Source organism: Tursiops truncatus, chromosome 5 (genome assembly GCF_011762595.2).
Source record: "Tursiops truncatus isolate mTurTru1 chromosome 5, mTurTru1.mat.Y, whole genome shotgun sequence".
NCBI classification, from domain to species: Eukaryota; Metazoa; Chordata; class Mammalia; order Artiodactyla; family Delphinidae; genus Tursiops; species Tursiops truncatus.
Window position 1 is genome coordinate 1,392,034 of NC_047038.1, and position 19,018 is coordinate 1,411,051.

Here is a 19,018-nt window from a genome sequence, read left to right on the forward strand (position 1 = left end):
CAGGCGCAGGGTCGGAAGAGGCGGGGCTGGATGGGGCGGGCCCCCGGCCTGACGTCTACCAGCAGGGAGCGAGCTGATTGACTCCCTGCCTCAGGGGCGGGGCCGGGGCGCGCGAGGGGGAGGGGTGGGGTGAGGTCTGGGGGTCGCCTAGGCGGGAGGTCCGGCCTCGCACAGTCGCTGCGCCTGCACGCAGTACCCCGTTTGCACCCTCTGAGGAGCCGGCTTTCAGCCGCAGCCTCGTTGGGTCGGGAGCGCGCACCGGAGCCAGCGCCGCCCTGCCCTGCCCTGCCGGCCGCCCTGTGACCGGGCAGCCTCGGCCCCGTGGCCTCTGTGTCCCGTCGTCCCCGGCCGCGGGGCCGCGCTCCCCTCCGGGGTGCGCGTGGACGAGCTCGCGGAGCGGACTTATTCGCCTCACAGCCTTTTACGATGAACGCTGTTTTGCTGGAGCGCTCAGTTACCAAGCCCTCACCTGACAATCCCATTTTCCACATACGACTTTTAAATAAAAGTTGAAACTATAACTCATATAGACATACAGTGGATATGTGTCGGGATGGAGACGGTTTCCAAGGAGGATGCCGGAAACGGAAGATGTGTGGTCAGCGAAAGGAGCAGTGCTCAAATAAGATTGCCGAGTTTGATGCAAATCTGGTTGACGCCCTACCGTCCAATGAAACCAGACTTTTGGGGGTTATCATTTGTATTGGGCAGAATTCATTTGCATCTCTACCAGACACAAATCATTTTTAAGTTACCAATCTTCTACAAATTAACATCTAAATGTGCAAGGTTGGGGCCCTGGTCATTACTACATAGTCAATACCCCCCCACCCACCCCCAGCATCAAATGGCCCTAAGGTGGCTTGTTAGACAATGTCCTTGTCTAGTGCGACATCGTAAGGGCAAAAGTCTTTCCGGATAATTTTTCTTAGTATTTTTAAGAAGAGAAAGAATAATGTTTTGGGGCAGATACCATGAAATTAATCTTGACTTGCACATATTTATTAATTCGTTTTACTTTTTTAATCCTCCTCTTCCAAAAGACGATAAAGCCTAAAATGATCGGAAAAATAAACATTAGAGGAGAAAAAATTCACAGAGCAGTGCCCGGCCCGAAAGCAGGGCCCTGGCCCCGGGCGGGCGGGGAACGGTCCTGTTGGTGTGAGGTGGGGGGCTGGGTTAGAGCCCCGGGCCCGGGAAGACTCACTCCTTTGCGCAGCCGTGGGGATGGGGATGGGATGGGGGCGAGCTGCGGGGAGAGGAACCGAGCAGCTTTCTGCGGAGGAAGGGCAGGCTGTGGAGGCAGCGCCTTCAAGAAATTCTGCTGAGGAGGCAAAGACTGAGGGAGAGAGAAAACAGCAGGACGACAGGAGATGAGGGGGTGGGAATGCAGAGCTGGGGGGAGGGCTTGGGTTTTGTTTTGTTTTAAGATGGGAGGAACTTGGGGATATTTATAGACTGTGAGGAGGAACTCAGAGGAGACAGAAGTAAGGATGCAGAAAGAAAAGGGCTGCTTTCATGAAAGATCCCTGGGACGTGGGAGGGTGAGACCCCAGCACACGGAGGCTGAACTATCAGCCCACTTTTCCTAGTGACTCCTGCGTCGTTTCCTGGGCCCACAAAATTCCGCGTATGACTTTGAAATGCTGACCGCAGTTATTTGCCTGAAAGATGTTCGTGGAGTCAAAAAAAAAAAAAAGCCCTAAAAATATAAAAAGTAAAAAATCACAACGGTGTTAGCCTCCAGGGTACAAATGACAAATACTAGAGGGTTAACTACCCAGACTCAGAAAGTTCTCCTTGAGAACTGGAGTTATTAGGGTACTTCTCTACTTGAGGCTGCATTCGGAATTTAAGAAAGCAAGCGTGTTACACGTACTCCCAGGACAAGCTTTCTTTCCTCCAATCAAAATCATTTGGGCTTTTAGTGGAGAACCTAGGGAGTCAAAAGGTAAAGGGAACCGGTGATGATTCTTCCCTGCGAAAGCCCGTGAGACTCAGTTGGACTAAACAGACCAAAATGTGAGTGTGTTTGTTATTTCCATTCTTCCTGTGGAAATCATTTTTCCCCTATTGATATTAAAAAGAATTTTAGGTTTTGGACGATTTCTTTTCAGATACGTTAAACTGCAGTCTGATGTTGAAGATCTTTTGTTTTCAGATGTGTGGATAGTTTTCAGTGACGGTGGTGGGAGTCCATCCTTCAGGTGGGGGAGTGACACTCTCACACAGTGTTAGAAGCTCGATTCTGCAGTCACGAAATTGACCATTGGTGGCAAGAGACAGATGCTGGGAGCATCCTGTGCACTGGCGGGGGTTGGGGGTGAAGATGGGGGGGTAGGGCAGAGAGCAGCCTGGAGGGCAGACGCCTGGGGCCTGATGGCCAGGGAGAGCCAGAGTCTGCATGACTGTCCGTGTGCAGCTGAGTAAGAAGTGGCTCTGGTTCCTTTTCTCCCTCCTGGTCCTTCCCCTTCAGAAGAACACCACTGTGTACCTTACACTGTGGGGCTGGAGGAGGGTGGGAGGAGAGCGCGTTTGTCCTCCATCACGTTGACAATCATGTGCGAAGGTGAAAACTCAGTCCTCAAACTCCTGAGTGGCTGGGGGTGAGGAGCTGCCCGAGACGACCCGGCGGGGGTGGGAGCAGCGAGGCACCTGGAGGGGGTTGGCAGCTCCTAAGGATCACCAGGACAGGCTGAGGAGCCGGCAGGCAATGAGGACGGAGGGGTTGAGAGCGACCGCAAACTAGACGGGTAAGAAGATAATCCCAGTGACATTCTGGAAAGATCCCTCTGAGGCTAGTGTGCCCTGAGGCTTGGCCTGGCGAGGAGCTGGGAAAGGAGGGAAGGAACCAGCCTGAAAAGGGCCTGGCCACTGAGTAGCCAGCTTACCCCAGCACCGATCTGGGCGGCCATAACCCCAGCAAAAGTGCGATCGGAAGACCCACTTCCCAGAGGAGTTGGGAACCGGGAGCTGGGAGCCGAGGGGTTGGTGAGTGTGGAGGGACGGGGGAGGGAGCCGGGGTGGGCTTGGGCTGAGCTGAAGGCACAGGAGTGGGTGGGGAGAGGGCAGGGCACCTGGCTTTGATCCTGGAGGCGATGGGGGCAACAGGACCACCAGAAGCCATCTGGCTGCCAAGGAGAGCGTGGGCGGGAGGGTTGAGACTGAGGCGGGTGTCCTCCCGCTTGGGGCGTGGGTGGTACTTGCTATAATCCAGGCTTGACACTCAGAGATGGCACTGGGCCGTGGAAGGGCTTCCCAGAGGGCTAGGTCGGGTCCCAGGGCCACCACCTTCCGGCGGGCGACCTAAGGCAGGCACCTTCCCTGAGACTCAGCTGCCTGTGAGACAGGCCCAGGGTGAGGACCTCAGGTGCTAACTACCTCAAGTGTTTAGCCCTGACGCCCTCAATAAAAAGTGATGGTGATTTAAAGTCATAGTAATATTTAGATTCAAATACTCCCACTTACATTCATGCCCGAGTCCTGGCGGCTCAAGGCCCCAGCTGCATCCCAAGTAGGATTCCCTTCTTTTCTAGAGGTGCCCCCAGGGGACTCACACAGGTTCAAGAGGCCAGAATACTGCTTCCTGCTGGGGGAGGGAGGACAAGTCAGATGCCCCAGCGTCCCTCTAGGTCCTCTCCCACAGACGCGCACCAAACCCGCGGGCAGGTCTCGTGGAGCCGCCTGTGCGCGCCGTGCCTGAGCCCAGCATGGCAGCCCCGGTCCCCGGGAAAGCCCCATCCTGGCTGCCCGACTCTGGGTGGGCACTTCCTCCCCAGGCTGCGCTCCCTGGGGCCACACCGCTTCACACCCCTACCCTGCACGACAGGACGTCCTGGGGACAAGGAGGGTTTCTCGAGCTGCAGCCCTTAGAGCCAGCAGCCGCTGTGCAGAAAGGGCACAGACACGCGCGGGTGGGCTGCGGGCACCAGCAGAGGACACCTGGCTGGCACGGAGCACCCTGAGGGCCTAGCTGTCCTCACGCGGCAGTGCCCCAGCCCCAGAGGCAAAGTCTGAGGCCGGCAAGAGCTCCTGCTTGGCAAACAGGCCAAGGCTGGGGGGGGCGGGGCTTCCACCTTGACCCCCACCTTCATCTCCAGGTGACTGTCCAGAGAGGCAGCTGTGATGGTGGGGTCTTGGTGGCCGACTAGTAGGTCTCCTGGGACCCGACCTAGCCCTCTGGGAAGCCCGTGGTCTCCTGGGACTCCCAGAAAGCCAAGGCTATGGGCAGGGTGCTAAGGACCACCAAGCCCGCCAGTGGGCTCAGGCTCCCTATGGAGGCCGAGGGGAGGGGAGCCCAACATGGTGATGGAAAGAACCGGAAGCCAGAGAGGTGAGGTATAAAAATCTGTATTTATGTTACAAAGACAGAACGGTACAGCACAGTCCCTCCCGGTGAACAGGCGGGTGGGTGGCCCATCTCTGTCCAGCGTGGCTCTTGTAACATGCCCACCTGGCCAGCACCAGGCCCCCTGGGCGGCCCCAGACTCTGGCGCAGAACCTGCCCTACCGCCCAAGACGTGGCTGCGTGTGGTCAGAGTCCTTTGTGCACGGCCGTGGCGGGGACCCGGTTAGCTGGCCCAGAGAGACGGGGTGGAGAGTGCAGGAGCCTTCCCACCCAGCAGGTGGGGACTGTCTGGGGCAGACACGAGGGCGGGGGCCCTCGGGGCCATAGCTCCATCCGCCCGAGGAAGTGAGCTTGGGCACCGTGTTTCTGAGACCCGCTCTGCCCGGGCAGAGTCACAGAGTCAGGGCCCACGGTGGGGTGGGGTGGGGTGGGGTGGGGGGTGAGCCTTCCTGCAGCCGCCCCAGCCGGCTGGGCCTGCACTGAGGCTTGAGGGCCGCCTCACAGTGAGGGCGCAGACCCAAACCTGAGCCTGGGCTTCCAAGCTCTCGTCCACCGAGGCCCAGGTGGGCGTGGGAGGGCACACGCAGAGAGGGCACAGGACGCCCGGGGCCCTGTTCTGGTCCCGCTGTTCTGGCTCTCTACGGGCCCCACAACACTCAGGTTTGCTCTTAACAACCCCGTGGGTCCCCCTGGCCAGCAGCAGGGACTGTGCCGAGGGCCGGGGGAGGAGGGGTGTGGGTACGTGAGTAGCTCTAGCACCAGACCCTCACTGGTGTCTGCTGGTGGCGAGGAGTGGCATCTGGGACCCCAGCACCTCTGGATGGCCAGTGAGGCCAACTCCCCGGTCCACATGGGAACCGAGGCCTGAAAAGCCATGGGCTGAGCTGCCCGGAAGGTCGGCTGAGGGCCACAGCTAGTCACCTGGGTAGGATTCTGCCGGCCAGAGAGGGGAGCAGGACCTCCCCCACGTGTCGGGGCTGGCTAGAGAATGGATGCTTTAAGAATTCAGAACACGGGCCATCCCGGGGACCTGGAGCTGTATCTCCTGAAGAAGGCTCTTAAACATGGGTGTTCCTGCCCCGCTCAGGTGGTGCGGGGTCCTCGCAAGGAGCGCTCAGTGGGCGTGCTCTGGCAGACGGCGGAAGCCCCTCCCGGGCACGCTGGACCCCAGGGGACCCCGAGGGCGCCGGAAGGAGGTGCCAACACAACGCTTTGCCTTGCAACCACCGGCAAAACGTTCGGATGGTCTCCCCGGCCGCGTGCACCGCCCCCCGACAAGCCTGCTCTCCACCGCCATCCCCGGCCCGTGGAGGGCAGGTTCTGTGCCAGAGTTGTTTCCAGGGATCCCTTTCTGCTTCAGCAGGCCACCCACCTGGGGTGTCCGTCAGCGTGACAAAGATAAACACAAATCTTGCCCCTGCGATCTGGAAATCGTCTGCAATGCACCAGACAGGGAGGCCGACGCTGTGAGTCAGCCCAACAGCCCTCCACCTGAACGCTGCTGTGTGGTCCCCGGGGACAAAGACCCAGGGACAAAAGGCCAGGAGAAGCCTCCTAATGCCCAGGCCGGACCGCCCAGGGTGAACAGCTGTCCTCAGCAGCTGCCAACGCCTGACACCCGGAGCCCTTGCTCAGGTCGGGAGGAGGCAGGCTTCAAGCTAGGTGCAGGGAGGAACCTACTTCTCCGGTAGCGGCCGCACCCACACCCCACACACACCGCCCCGGCCCCAAGGAGGCCAGGCTGCACAGGTCACGGCCCCTCCCACCAGGTGACAGAGCGCCGCCCTGCTGCTGCACAGCCGCCGACCTGACCTGGCCTGGCCTGGCTGCCAGGAGGGGCGCCCCACGGGGAGGAGGCCAGGAGGGCACCTGGGGGCGTCCCGTGAGCCACGCGGGAGATGCTGGTGGTGGCGGTCGGGTGGAGCCAGACACGGGACACAAGGCACGCTTGGACAACGGTGACAGACAGACGAGTCCCTGAGACGCTGGGTCGCTCCCACCCCTCAGCAAACAAGGACGCGATAACGGCTAGGAAAATAGAGTAGAAAAATCTCGTACAGGAAGTAGGCGGCACACACCGGCATCACGGCCTCTTTCTCTTTTTAAAAATGTTTCTCCTTGGTTTTTGGGAAAAGCTTCTCTCCCGGGAGCCTCGTTCTGGGCTTCTGGGCAGTGCAGCAACTTTTTGTTTTGTTTTTGTCTTTTAAAGGGAAACAAGCAAGCCCTCTGAGGACCCAGTGGTTTCAACTCATAGCCCCCAGCACTCCTCAGCCCCTGCTGGGAGGAGAGGTCCCTTGCCTTGGCCAGACTGGGCAGGGGAGCCGGGGGTGGGGTGGGGGTGGGGGAGGGGGAGCCAGGCACAGGCCACGGGCCAGCATTTGCCCAACTGACCCTTGAAGGCCCCAGGACATGCGCCCTCTGGCTCCCAAGGACCTCTGGGTCCAGTGACCACGTGTGTCTGCATGTGTGCACGTGTGTGCGGGCAGGCGTGTGTGCCTAGGTGCATATGCGTGTGTACATCTGAGGGATCTAACAACAGAGCAGAAGCTGCCCAGATCGGAGTGGGGTAGCCTGGCAGCCCCCAGAAGCCCAGCCCTGGCTCCTGACACCTGGGGGTGCCAAGGCCCCCGTCCGCCCACCTGCCCCAGGGTGCTCACCCGAGTCCCGCCCTTCATGGATCCCTCTGTCCACGCCTCAGGAGCCTACGTGGACCGACAGATAGACGGACGGATGGACGGAGAGCCGCGCCTTCCTTCCTTCCTCGGTCCGCTCCTTTCTCCTGGGGGCCGGGGTTGGGGTCTGAGCTCCCCGAGGTGGTCATTAAGCCCCTCACACGGCGCCCGCCGAGGTTTGCAGCAATGATGTTTAATACTTCTGGAATGATTAGGAATCTGAGAACAGACCGTGGGCGGCTATGCTGGGCTCCGGGCCCCGGGAGCTGGGCCCCGCCTCCCCATAGGGGTCCCTGCCTGGGTGGGAGGAGTGGGCGGCGCGGCAGGCCCTGACCGGCAGGCAGGCGGAGGCGGGCAGCCCAGGCGGCAGCCGGAGCTTCCAGAATGGCACAGCAGTGGGCCCGTGGAGAGACTTCAAGGACCGGAGGGTTGACACGCTCGGCTGGGCGGGCGGGCGGGCAGGCGGGCCGAGGAGCAGAGGGCAGGGCCTACGAGAGGCCGGGGCGGCCAGGCCGCCTGCAGGGGGGCCCGTAGCTGCCGTGGCTGCAGCCGCCACGCAGGCTGTAGTGGTCGTCCACGTCACTGCCGCTGCCAACACTGTCCAGCTCGCCGGTGCCGAACCCCACACCCTCTACATCCACTTCTGCAGAGAACAGACGGGGTGGGGTCAGACGCCGTGCCAGTGCCAGCCAGGCCTCCCGAGGCACGCTGCCGGGCCCGAGCCTAGCTCTGGCCCTCACGTGGGCAGGTCACCAGGCCTCCACGCCTCACCTTCCTCATCCCGTCCCCTCTGCCACCTCACACAGGGGCCCTGACGTGCCTCTGACATGCCGGGGACTTTCGACCCATCCTCCCCCGGGCCTCCACCAGGCCGGCCCCACCCTCCCAGCTTCCCACCCAGGGCTGCACGACATCCATGCCCGAAGTCCCTGCAGGCGGCCTCCACGTCCCCACCTTGCTCCGAGTCATCGGTGGAGACGGCGGAGCCTGTGCTGTCCGTGCGCACGCGCTCCAGGCTCTGCACCGACAGCTGCTCCAGGCGCCGCTTCAGGAAGCGGTGCTCCCGCTGCAGCTGCTCCTTGATGCTCAGCGCCCGGCGGTCCTGCTCCTCCAGTTTCTGGGGGCACGGGAGCTGTGAGCCCGGGGCGGGGCACCCCCGGCCACCGGGACGCGCCAGGGCACAAGGGCCAGGGCAGGTTCCCATCCCCCACTCGGCCTGGGCCCCAAAGGCCTGATGCACCCCCTCCTCGCGCCCACCAGGAGTTTATGTAGGTGCCACCTCCCAGCCCCGTGCTCTGCATCTGCTGACCAGCTCCAGAAGGCCTACAGCCACCAGCCAGCTTGGCCAAACCGAGTCACGTGTGGTCCTGAAGCCCTGGGACAGCGCCGCCCAGCCGTGGCCTGGCACCCGTCCCAGACAACAGCCCTGCCCACAGGGGCTCTTCCCTGCTCAATCCGGCCGCCCTGCCCGCCCAACTGCTCCACACCTTCCCAGGCACTGAGCCGCGGCCTCTCCGTCAGGGGCGGCCTCTCCGTCGGGGGCCTGGGGGAGCCCACACCTGCGCAGGCTCGGGAGGGGCCGGCGGGAGGACTGAGACCTTCCCTGGTTGGCCCAAGTGTCCCTAGACCCCCAACCCAGTAGGTCTCAGTCTTAAGACTTAGGGGGCCAGCCCCAGGCAGCGTCTCACTCAGTCTACACCCCACCGCCAGCCCCTAGAGAGCAACCCCTACCCCTCGCCCCAGAAACTCCGCACACGCCGGGGCCGTCTGCTTCCCACCGGCCTCCAACAGTGGCATCGGCATGGAAGGAGCCAGCCTTCCTTCCAGCTGCTGCCACTTCACACCCCAGGGCCCGGGGGGCGACGTGCAGCCCACCCCCGCCTCCCACCCCCACCCCACAAAACCCAGCCTGCGCCTGCCGCTACCTCGACCCTCAGCGGCTCCCACTGCCGTGCCCCCCACGCTGGCCCGCTGCGCACCTGCAGGGCGGGCTCCCCACCCCACCCTCAGGCCCTCTGACCACTCCCCCGGGTGCACGGGGGCGGCCCTGCTCACCTTGATGTGCATCTTGGCACGCTTCAGGAGGCTCAGCGTGGTGTGGCGGGTGCTGTCGGGGCCCAGGGGCACCAGCTGCTTGAGCTGCTCCAGGTAGAGCCGGAGTTTGGCTCGTCTGAAAGAACCAGAGACGGAACGGTCAGGCGGGGGCGGCACAGCCTGGCACGGTGGCCGTGCGGCACAGCAGCCCAAGAGCTTTGGAGGGCGGGGGGAGGGGGCAGGGGGCGGTCAGCCGGAAGCGTGCACGGACCTGCTGAGGGTCCCTCCCCGGGCTCCCCTCCCAGACCAGAGGGCAGCGCCTCCAGCCCCCTGGAGCAGCCTGGCACCCACGGCCCTCCAGAAGCCCCAGTAAAAGGGCGGGGCCTGTGGCTGGGCCCGTGTGGCCAGCCAGCCCATCATGGCCCCCAGAGCCTCCCAGTGCTACAGCCAGGCTCCCAGAGCCCCAGCTCACCCTGTTGTCCCCACCCTCGCCAGTGGGGTCCGGAAGGTGGTGGGGGGAAACTTGGAGGGGGAGAGGCACGGGGTGCTGGTCACGCTCTCCCAGGCGGAGATCAGGGACGCCCCCTACAAGCCTCCCGTCCCCCACCTCGCCAAGTGCAGGGAGCTCTCTGGTCACTGTCGTCACCACAGAAACATGAGTCCGTCCAAGTCAGGGAAGGCCAAGGACAGACCCCTCCTTCTCGAGTCTGGGACCCCTTTGGAAACTGCTTCGTTCTAGATTTTGTCCCCGTGTCCACGCAGATGAATGCAGTTTTCCCACGGAACTGGAACCGTAAGAGTCAACAGCATTTGCTCACATACAGGGCGAGGAGCTGTGACCTAGATGTGCCCTTCTTCCCTGGCTCATCTGGTCTGCGGAGGGTGGGTGGCAGAGGCCACGGGGGCGCGGGGGCACAGGGCGGCCAAGGTTCACCCCCAAAGCACGCTGATGGCACGTGACCCACCGGAGCCCCTGCAGGCTGCCCAGGTGGTTTCCAAACAAAGATGCCCTGCTTAGGCGAAGCTCTTATGAGAGGATCGCAAGGGCACACGGCAGGCTTCCCCGCGAGGCTCTGACGAACCGCTGCCCCCCATCACCACTGTCGGCGCGCTCCTTCCTGCAAGGACGCCAACCCTGGCGGCCCCCCCTGTCATCCCCCATGTTCCAAAGCCCTGGCAAATCCAGTCTCCCTTAGACTCTGGAAGGAAATCGGGCAGCAATGGCCATGTCCCTAGGACAGAGGGGGCCCCCCGAAGCGTAGGGAGGGAGTGGGCAGCTCAGTGCAGGGCAGCAGCCCATCTGCAGAGCAGCGATAACAGCCCCACCCGACGGGAGGAGGGCCCTACATCTGCCACCCACGTCCACACGGCACCCTCCTGCTGACGAAGCTCCTCCCCACCCGGCACCCCAGCCCCTGGCACCCGGGGCCTAGAGTTTTCCTGGTGAACCTGAGTTTGACCTTAGAAAGAACTTCTAGAACACGAGACTGAGGCTGCACTCGGCCACCAGGCCAGGCAGAGCAGCGGCCTGAAGCCTGAACACCAGGGATCTGCGGTCCGAGCAGGCCCCAGGGTCCACCTCAAGGCTGGAGGATCTTCAGAGAGGAGCCCTGCCCCACGCTCACACAGGGCTGCGGAAGGGGGCACACCAGGGGGCTCACTGCCGCGTGGCCCCCAGGGCCTGGCAGCCTCAGCCTCCCCGCCTCCAAGGTGCTGGGACTGTGGGGCAGGAGGCGCAAAGCCCCCCAGCCAATGGTGTGCTCAAGCACAGCTCACAGAGACCCCCGACCCACCACGCGCACCAAGTTCACAAGCGGGGTCCCTTGTCCACTCATCTATGAGTGGCGATTCTTACAATCTACCATTCGAGTACGTACACGGTACGTGACCTTTGTGGAAAATTGGAAGAGGCAAATCAAAAGAAAAAAATAAATGAAAAGTACCCCCCCAATTCTACCACCCAGAGGCAAGCATGTCATCATTTCAGTATATTCCACGTTTTCACATCACGAACAGAAGTGAAAACATCAGAACACAAAACCACCTATGTGACAACTGACCCAAGATAGGGTCAAAAAATAAAGCAACAGACGCACACGAGAGACTCCACGGGACACAATGAAGAGCAGGAAGCACGCGTCTCCACGTGACGTGGTTGGCAACGTTTATTTCTTCGGCTTTGTGCGTTTTTCGTACTTTCCAGATTTTCTATGCTAAAAAATCCACATAACACTTTTACAATCAGAAAAGGACATATTTGTACATGAAAGAAAAAACACAGGTAAACGACAAGTAACAGCAAAAAAACATCTGCAAATACACGTAGAAGACAAGCGGTTAGTATTCATGCCATTTGGAGTTCATACGCACCAAAATGAAAAAGAGGAGGATCTTAACGTGAAAACAGGCAAAGGACACAGACAGGCAGGTTGCAGAACACAAACAGCTCACCTAACACAAAACCAACTCCATCTGGCAGCGATCTAGAACAGGAAAGCTTGCCGAGGAGAGATGGTAATTTGGGCTGAAATGAAAAGGTGCGACTAGCTGTCGAGCTGGCCAGCGGGCAGTTCCAGCTTCCCTGGTGGGAGGGAAGTTCAGAAGGGCCACCAAGGCGACTCAAGCCCTCAACCGGCATGTCTAGGTCTAGGATTTCGGCCCCACAAATCTACCCCCCGGCTCCAGACCCAGCGGACTGCAGCACCGTCTGTGTTTACTGGAGAGCCATCACTCAGAACCCTGCGGTACAGCTGCATGTCCTGTGCGGGCACCCGGCCTAGGGGACGAGGAGAATGCACGGACACAGGTGGACGGGGCCCGCGGGGTGTCTGGGGAAAGGTCAAGTTAGGAAATAGCAGGTAACGAAGTTCTGTTCTTATCCCTCAGTACCCGCATGGAGGAGGAGAATGCAGGCTTGGCCACCCCACTGCCTAGGATGCTGTCTCTGGGGTGGGGCGCAGGGGGGTCCTCGCACGTCCATGAACAGACCGCGTTAGAAATCATAAAGCAGAGGCTTCTCGAGAGACAAAGAAAGGCCGCCGGCTGCAGCCGTGCCATGTTCAACACCGGACCACACGCCAAGCCAACTCCCGGAGAGCGTCCAGCGGGGCTGCAGGGCTGGGAAGCAGCTCCAGTGGGGCCCCGGGCAGGCCCCCAACCATCTGAGCCTCAGGGTCCCACCCCTGTGGGGAGTGGGCATCGCCACCACCTCCCTGGCGCTGGAGGGGGTGCCAAGGACCCGGGCTACACTAGGCTTGCGCTCGGCCCTCGTCTGAAGCAGCTACAGTGCCCCAGCCCTGCACCAGTGCCCCTCAGCTGCACCCAGCATTCCTGGGAGCTTTGAAAACCCGCCACTTCCTGAAGGCACCCTGTGCAGACCTGCATCGCTGTGAACGGCAGCTCCTGCCCGTGCGTCTGGCCACAGCCCAGCCCTGACGCAGGCCTACCCAGCTTCTCACCGAGAGCCCCCTGCTCCTCAGAAGAGGACCAGAGCTCCCACATCAGGTCCCCCAGCCGCCGGGCAAAGCCAGGCTCTGAACCTCCCCAAGCCTGGCTTCGGGGAAGAGGCGACAAGGACACCCACCCGTGGTCCCTCAGGGGGTGGGACGGGGAGTGAGGTAGCCCGGTCGTCCCTGTCCCCCTGTATTTCCTAGCTGTTGTGAGGTCTTGCATGGCTGCATCAGGCAGACGGGGCAGCTGCACAGGAGGCCTCCCTCGGAAGGACCCACCCAGGACCCGAATAACCATCTCCATGCTGGGGAGAGGTGGGCAGCTCCACTGAGGGCCCTGGGCTGGCCTTTGTGATGGGTCCTGCCCCGCCAGGGGGATGCTGATGGCCCCCTCCCCCCTACAAAAGCTAAAGCCTGGAGCTGAGCCTGGGCGGGAACACATGGCCGTCACAAACCCGTCCCCGGGGTCAGGAGCCAAGCACTGGCCTGAGCAGACCAGCTGGAGCTGCTCTCTGAGCGGAAGGGGAGGGAGGGGAGGAGGAACAGGGCAGGCTAGAGTGGGCCTAGGGTGGGCCACTGGCTCCCAGCGAGCTCCCAGCACCGGCAAGGGGAAGTCCCGCAGGCCCAACGTGGCATGCCTCCCAGGGAAGGCGACATCGAGGGCCAACCTCCCTGGGGCCAGCCGGGTGACCCAGCCAGGTGCTTCCTTCCTTCCTTGGGACGGCACACGGCCTTCCTGTGGCCAGCGACCAGGAGCGTCCGGCGTCAGCATCAGGCAGCCGCAGGTACAGCCGTGACCGAGGGCCCCAACAGGGTCCCAAGCCCCAGGTCTGTGGGCTCCTCAGGGCGGACCACACCTGCTTATGGGCCAGCCAGGAACAGAGGCCCCTGCACCTGCCCCACCTCCATGGTCTCTCAGGAACCCCCCAAACGCACAGGAACAGTCCAGGAAGTGAGGCTCCTCCAGAGAACAGAGCGTTCTGTCCCCGCTCAGCGCCGCCCAGCAGAGGCCCTGATCCCAGGGGAGAAGCAGTTGGCGCTGCCGTGGGTGCAGACATGGGGGTGGGGACACAGGGCTGGCCGAGCTCCACGGCAGCCTGGGAGAGTTCATCTTGTGTGCAGACCCCCATTCCCCACCCCATCCCAAGCCAAGAAAGGAGGAAAGAACTGGCCCATTCCGGAGATGGGAGCAAAGGTCAGGAGAAAGCTACCGTGAGCATCTCTCTGGGAGTCACCCCTGGGCCTGGCTTCAGGGCTCCTGCACGCACACACAGCCTGGCTGCGATCGGCCATGAGGACACCTGTCCACCGCACCTCGTCCCCACTGCAGAGGGAGGCCCGGAACTAGAGCAGCGGGCTGAGCCAGCCAGGGAGAGAGGACAGCAGTCACGAGCACAGGGTCCTGGGCGGACTAGGGCTGGGGGGCAGAGGCTCTTTGGGCAGCCACGCTGCCCCTCCTCCTTCTCACTGCAAGCCCCCCAACTCCTCAGAGGAGGACAAGAATGGACCCATCCCCGGGGTCGATGGGTGGGCATGAAGTGGACTCCCCTGGATCCTGCCCTGGGCCAGAGCTTCCCACCAGGCCCACGTGGCCAGGCACTGGCTGCCCATCCCACTGCCCGTGGACAAGACTCTACTGGGAACTCCTTGGAAGGCAGGCCCCAGGGCACAAGGGATCCCAGTTCAAGAGGGCTGAACCTTCCTGGTGGCAGGCCAGCATCCTAAGGGCTAAGGACCTGCTCCCAAAAGGGCTCAGACACCCCAAAACAGATAGAGCTCCTCTTCCAGGGAGCCGGCCCTGAATGACACACAGCACAAGGGGCCGTGCCCCAAGTCGCTGACCCCCACCTGGCTCCGGACCCCAGGCTGAGCTCCCAAGAGCAGGGGCTGGCCCCCCACCCCTGCCTGCTCGCATGGGAATGCCTGAGAGCAGAGCCTGGCCTCTTCCGTCAAGGAGGCCCCTTCCCAAGACGGTGGCACAGCCCGGCAGCGTGCTGAGCCACAGCCAGGACACAGAGGCAGGGAGAGGGGGTGGCGGCTGGCCACAGCACCCCCGCAGCAGAAGGGCGGGTGGGATGTACCAGGCGGCTCACGTGGCGGAGCGTGCGGAACAGGAGATCACTTACCTGTGCTTTTCTAGTTCATTGTGTGAAGACCTGTTTAGAGAGACACAAAGACAGAGCTCACTTCACTGCCCACCATCAGAGCACAGGATGAGGGCCCTACTCAGGGGCCCGGGGACCTGCAGACAGTGTGGAGAGCGTCTGGGCCTCAGGATGGCCCAAGACAGGCAGCGCTGGGGCAGGTGAGTAGCTACTGACCAAAAGCTGGAAGACCTCACACCCAATGACAAACATGAGGGAGACAGAGGTGCAGCCGTGTCCAGGGTGCCCGGCTGGCAGGAGGGTCCAGGTCCCTTTCAGAAGGGGTGGGCCGGGCCCGAGGAGCCGCAGTAGCCGGTCCTGGGGCTGAGCCACCCAGCGCTTCCAAGGCTGCCTGGGCACTGAGCCACCTGCCTTCTCAGCTCCCCAGTCCCCGAGGCTAGTGGTGTCCTGGGAGCCACCTGGGCTGGCACACAAGGCCAAGGGCAGGTGACCACAGAGGCCAGGACTTGGACACGGGTGTCCTGGCCCAGTATCACCAGACAGAGCACCATCCCCACCCCATCCGGCTCATACACCTGCATGATCACAGCCCACCATGCCAACGGGGACACCTGGCAACAGAGGGATCAGCCCCTAAGGGGGCCTCTGGGATAGGGATGCTTCTGGGCCAGTGGGGAGACTGAGGCTGGCCCCTCTGCTTCCCTGGCAGGACTGGCCTGTCTGGGGGCGGCGGCCCCACCTGCTGCCCAAGCCCTGCCCGCCTGCAGACAGGAGCACAGAGTCTGAGTGCCACAGAGTGCAGGAGCACGGAGACAGGGAGGCAGCACAGGCCAGCTCCCACTTCCAGGTCCCCCTCCTCGTCCAGGCAGGAATCCTGTGGGCCAGCCAGGGCTCCGAGGCTTCCCAGGCTGCCTCACACGGGACAGAGGACCCAGGTCCCCTTGGAGCACACCCAGAGCAGGGCCTGCAACCCCTACCCCGCACTCCTTCCCAGAGACTCTGCCGCCTCTGCCTACCTGCCCTCACTCCCTCCTGCCCCAGGAGCTCAGGAGTAGGTGTCTCCCATCCCTACCTCCAGCTTGCCCATCCTGCCTGCCTGTGCACCTGCCACGGTTCACGGTCCCACCACAGCCAAGTGGGGCCCAGCAGGGCGGCCGGCTCCCGGGTTGCCCTGTGCAGCCTCAGAACCTCCAGACCCAGGTTCCAGGGCCTCGAGGGCCTTGCTGGTCACATAGGCTGGGCAAGGAGCCTCCGAACCTCTGCCAGGGCTGGCTGGGGCCAGGAGGGGGCACAGCCGTCAGGCTCCTCGCTGGCCTGAACCACAGCCCGGCGCTGTGGATCTGTGGGTCTGCTCACTTGTCAGGGATGTGAGGGGCAGCGAGTGCCCCTCAGTGCAGAGAAGCCTGCCAGCCTGCCCCTCACGGCTGGGCTGGACCCCATCCTGGACGGACGGGGCGCTGCTTGGGCAACCGGGGGACGCAGAGGGGCCAAAGCCCTCTTGAAGCCCTCCCCTGGTCCAGACACTCGTAGAGCCTTGTGGGGAGATGGTCACTCAGGTCCCAGGAGCACAGTGGCCTGGGGAGGGGAGGGACTCCCTGGCCAGGGCCGTGCTAAGTGGGTTCCCAGCTTCACCGTTCACTCATGCCTTCAACCCCTCGAAGTAGGCACTCTTCTGCCCACTTCACTGCAGGACCTGATCCCTGGCAGGCTGGCTCCAGCCCCCTCCTGCTGAACCACTGCCCCCGAAAAGCCCTCGCTGAAGCCCTGGCAACCGTGGAGGCTGCCGTCTCCTCCAACACAGGTTGCCCTTCTGCCCCATGACTCACGCCTCATGCTGGTCCTTGCTGCGCCCATTCCTTCCCCTCACCTCAGGGGACACACAGCCTTAGAGGTGTGGAGCTGCCCTGCCAAGTCAGGGCTCTGCATCCTCTGGACCCTGGGCTGGGCTGGCTGAGGCCCCGCTGGGCCAGGACAGCCGCGCAGGGCCGCCTGTGAGCTGTGGGGTGCCTGAAGCACTGGGGGAGCCGGGCTCCACCCAGAGGAGCAGCAGGGAGGTGCACCCTGGCTTGGGAGACCCTCTCGGTCCCTCCGCGGTGCCCTCAAGGTCTCCATCCCAGCAGAATGTAGGAGGCCAGGATCCCACCTCAGAACAGGAGCCCTAGAGATGGGAAGGTGGCCCTAGCGAGTAGTTGAATCTCCCTGAGCCTCAGCCCTAAAGTAGAGACAAAAATAACATCTCCTTCAGGCAGTGGGGTGACTACTAACTAGCACGCGTGTGAGAACCTCAGCTATGATTCTGGTTATCAGCTCTGGCTACCCTATACCACGGAAGTAAAGGGTCACAGCCCAAAGTTTTCCACGGGTGGCAGGGCACTTGGGACCAACAAGTGAGAAACAACAGCAGGGGCCCAGCTCGCTCACTAAGGATGCCTGAGGCAGTGGTGTCCCCCCACCCATGCATGTCCTTTCCCAAACTGTCCCCAGCAGGGCACCAAGGGCTGGGACTCAGAGGCATGTCCAGCCAGAGCAGATGGAGACTAAACCAATTCCTTGCCAGGCCCAGGGCGCCAGGACGTCACAGGAGATGGGTTCTTGTGCCAGCCTTTCTGTTTCCCAAGAACAAGTAGGCCACAGGAATGAGCCACACCCTCTGCCAAGGGGCCCCAAAGCCCCTGGAAGTATCGCTCCCAGCCTGGTGACATGGTCCAGGGCCGAAGTGGGCCCCTGTGCCGTGCCAGGTGTGCTGTGGTCCCCACGGCAGCCAGGAGAGTGGAATCCCATGGGAGCCCTAGCTGAAGGTCCTCTCTCCCACCCAGGGACGTGCACGCCGGCTTTCGGGATTCCACAGCTTGGGTACAAGGCCAGAGGAAGGGGTGGATTACTGGCACCAGGAGAGGCTGCTGCACAGCAGCCTGCAGCCTCTTCCGGTCCCTTAGAAAAGGCCTTCTGACCCAAGAAGGGTGCCCCTACCCTGATCGCTGGAGTTTCACTTGTGTCAGGAGGCTGGGTGGGGGCGGTGGGCACCATGCGAGGGGTGGGGGCCGAGGGCAGGGCCTCCACGCTCCTTCTTGCCTTCTTCGTGCAAACCCCTGGGGGTGGGTGGACTCAGCCCAGTAGCGGGGCTCGGCCCTCGGAGACAGTCGGAGAGATGCAGCCCACCCGCCCGCGGCGAGCAGAGGTCAGGGCGGGCAGCTCCATGCTGCTCTGCGCCGAGCCTCAGTCTCCCCAGACCCACGGGGCACCGGCCAGCGGCCCTGACAACACTTTTCCTGCCCGGAAAAGTCCAGAACAACTTGGGGGCGGGGAGCTGCTACGGGAGGAGACCCCGGGCGGCGGGCGCTGTACGCGTGGCACTGTTTACGCGAGAGGCCGAGGAGGCGCGGCCCGCAGGAAGATGGCGACGGCGCGGGCGGGGCCGGCCGGGCGGGGCTGCCGCGGCCCGGACGCGCCTCCTCCTCCAGGCTGGCCGCCGGGCCGCGCGGCGGCAGCCGGGCTACAGGCTGGGGTCTGGGCTGGGGAGGGCGCTCCGGGGGCGTAAGGCCCTGGTGTCGGGCCGGGGCGGGGGAAGCCGCGCGGGGGGCGGTACCTGTTGTTCGGGGCCTTGCGCACCAGGCCGGCCGCCTTTGTTTTCTTCCTGGCGAAATCGCCGTCGAAGGGCAGCACCGAGGCGTAGCCGTGCTCGGCCTCTGCGGACAGACGGCGCCGTCAGCGGGCCCCCGCCCCGACCCCGGCCCCGCCGCCGCCCGCCCGCCCGCCCGCCCGCGGCCCGGCGCACAAAGGGGCGCGGGCGCTACCTCGGTCCCTGCGCTCCAGGTACTCGGCCGCCTCCAGCAGGATCAGCAGGGAGTTCAGCTCCATCCTCCCGCCCACCAGCCCGACCGCGCGCACGCGCGCGCTCCGGGACGGCGGCGGCCGCTGCCCGGCCCGCTCCGGCCGGCTCCGCTCGCCGACCGCCCCGCGCGCCCGGCGGCCCCACTTCCCCGACTCCCGCGGACTAGCTGTGCGCTCGGCCGCCACCCTCCGCCTCAGGCTCTCAAATTGACACATAAGGGAGAGCGACGGCCGATGCAGCCAATGGAAGCCGGCACTCCGGATTCGGGGGCGGGCGCTCGGCTGGGCCGGGGCCAATGGGAGCCGGCCGAACGCCTCGGGCCGGGCCGAGAATGTTGACAGATGCGAAGCTCGGTTCCGATAGGCCCGCCGCGATAGTAACAATTTAGAAGCGCAAGCTTAGCAACAGCACGTGGTGGCCCAGCCCCCGCGCTCGCTGACTGGCGGCCGGCGTGCATGTTAAGTAGGCGACGCGCGCCGATTGGCCCAGAGCGGTCTATGTAAAGTAGGTACGGCGGGCCAATGGCCGGCCGCGGGGCGCGCGGCCAATGAGGGCTCCGCGACCGGACTCGTTGCCGA

At 63.3% G+C, this 19,018-nt stretch overlaps 1 protein-coding gene and 1 long non-coding RNA gene across 3 annotated transcripts; both read right to left on the bottom strand.

The window, feature by feature from the left end:
• Positions 1-4,334: 4,334 nt before the first annotated feature.
• On the bottom strand, positions 4,335-18,620 carry MXD4 (MAX dimerization protein 4). 2 transcript variants are annotated; one of them, XM_033856531.2, is made up of 6 exons: positions 18,403-18,615; positions 18,195-18,294; positions 14,630-14,659; positions 9,076-9,190; positions 7,975-8,137; positions 4,335-7,663 (listed from the first exon to the last, which is right to left on the bottom strand). In XM_033856531.2, exons 1-6 carry the CDS (start codon positions 18,464-18,466, stop codon positions 7,509-7,511), a joined length of 627 nt encoding a protein of 208 aa, XP_033712422.1. In that variant the 5' UTR covers positions 18,467-18,615; the 3' UTR covers positions 4,335-7,508. The 2 variants fall into 2 exon arrangements, with proteins under 2 accessions (XP_033712422.1, XP_033712423.1); XM_033856532.2 differs by lacking the exon at positions 14,630-14,659 and having other exon boundaries at positions 7,198-7,663; positions 18,403-18,620.
• Positions 11,196-14,623, bottom strand: LOC109552772 (uncharacterized). Its single transcript, XR_012331814.1, has 2 exons — positions 11,506-14,623; positions 11,196-11,267 (listed from the first exon to the last, which is right to left on the bottom strand). It is a non-coding gene; the product is annotated as an uncharacterized lncRNA (long non-coding RNA).
• Positions 18,621-19,018: the final 398 nt, after the last annotated feature.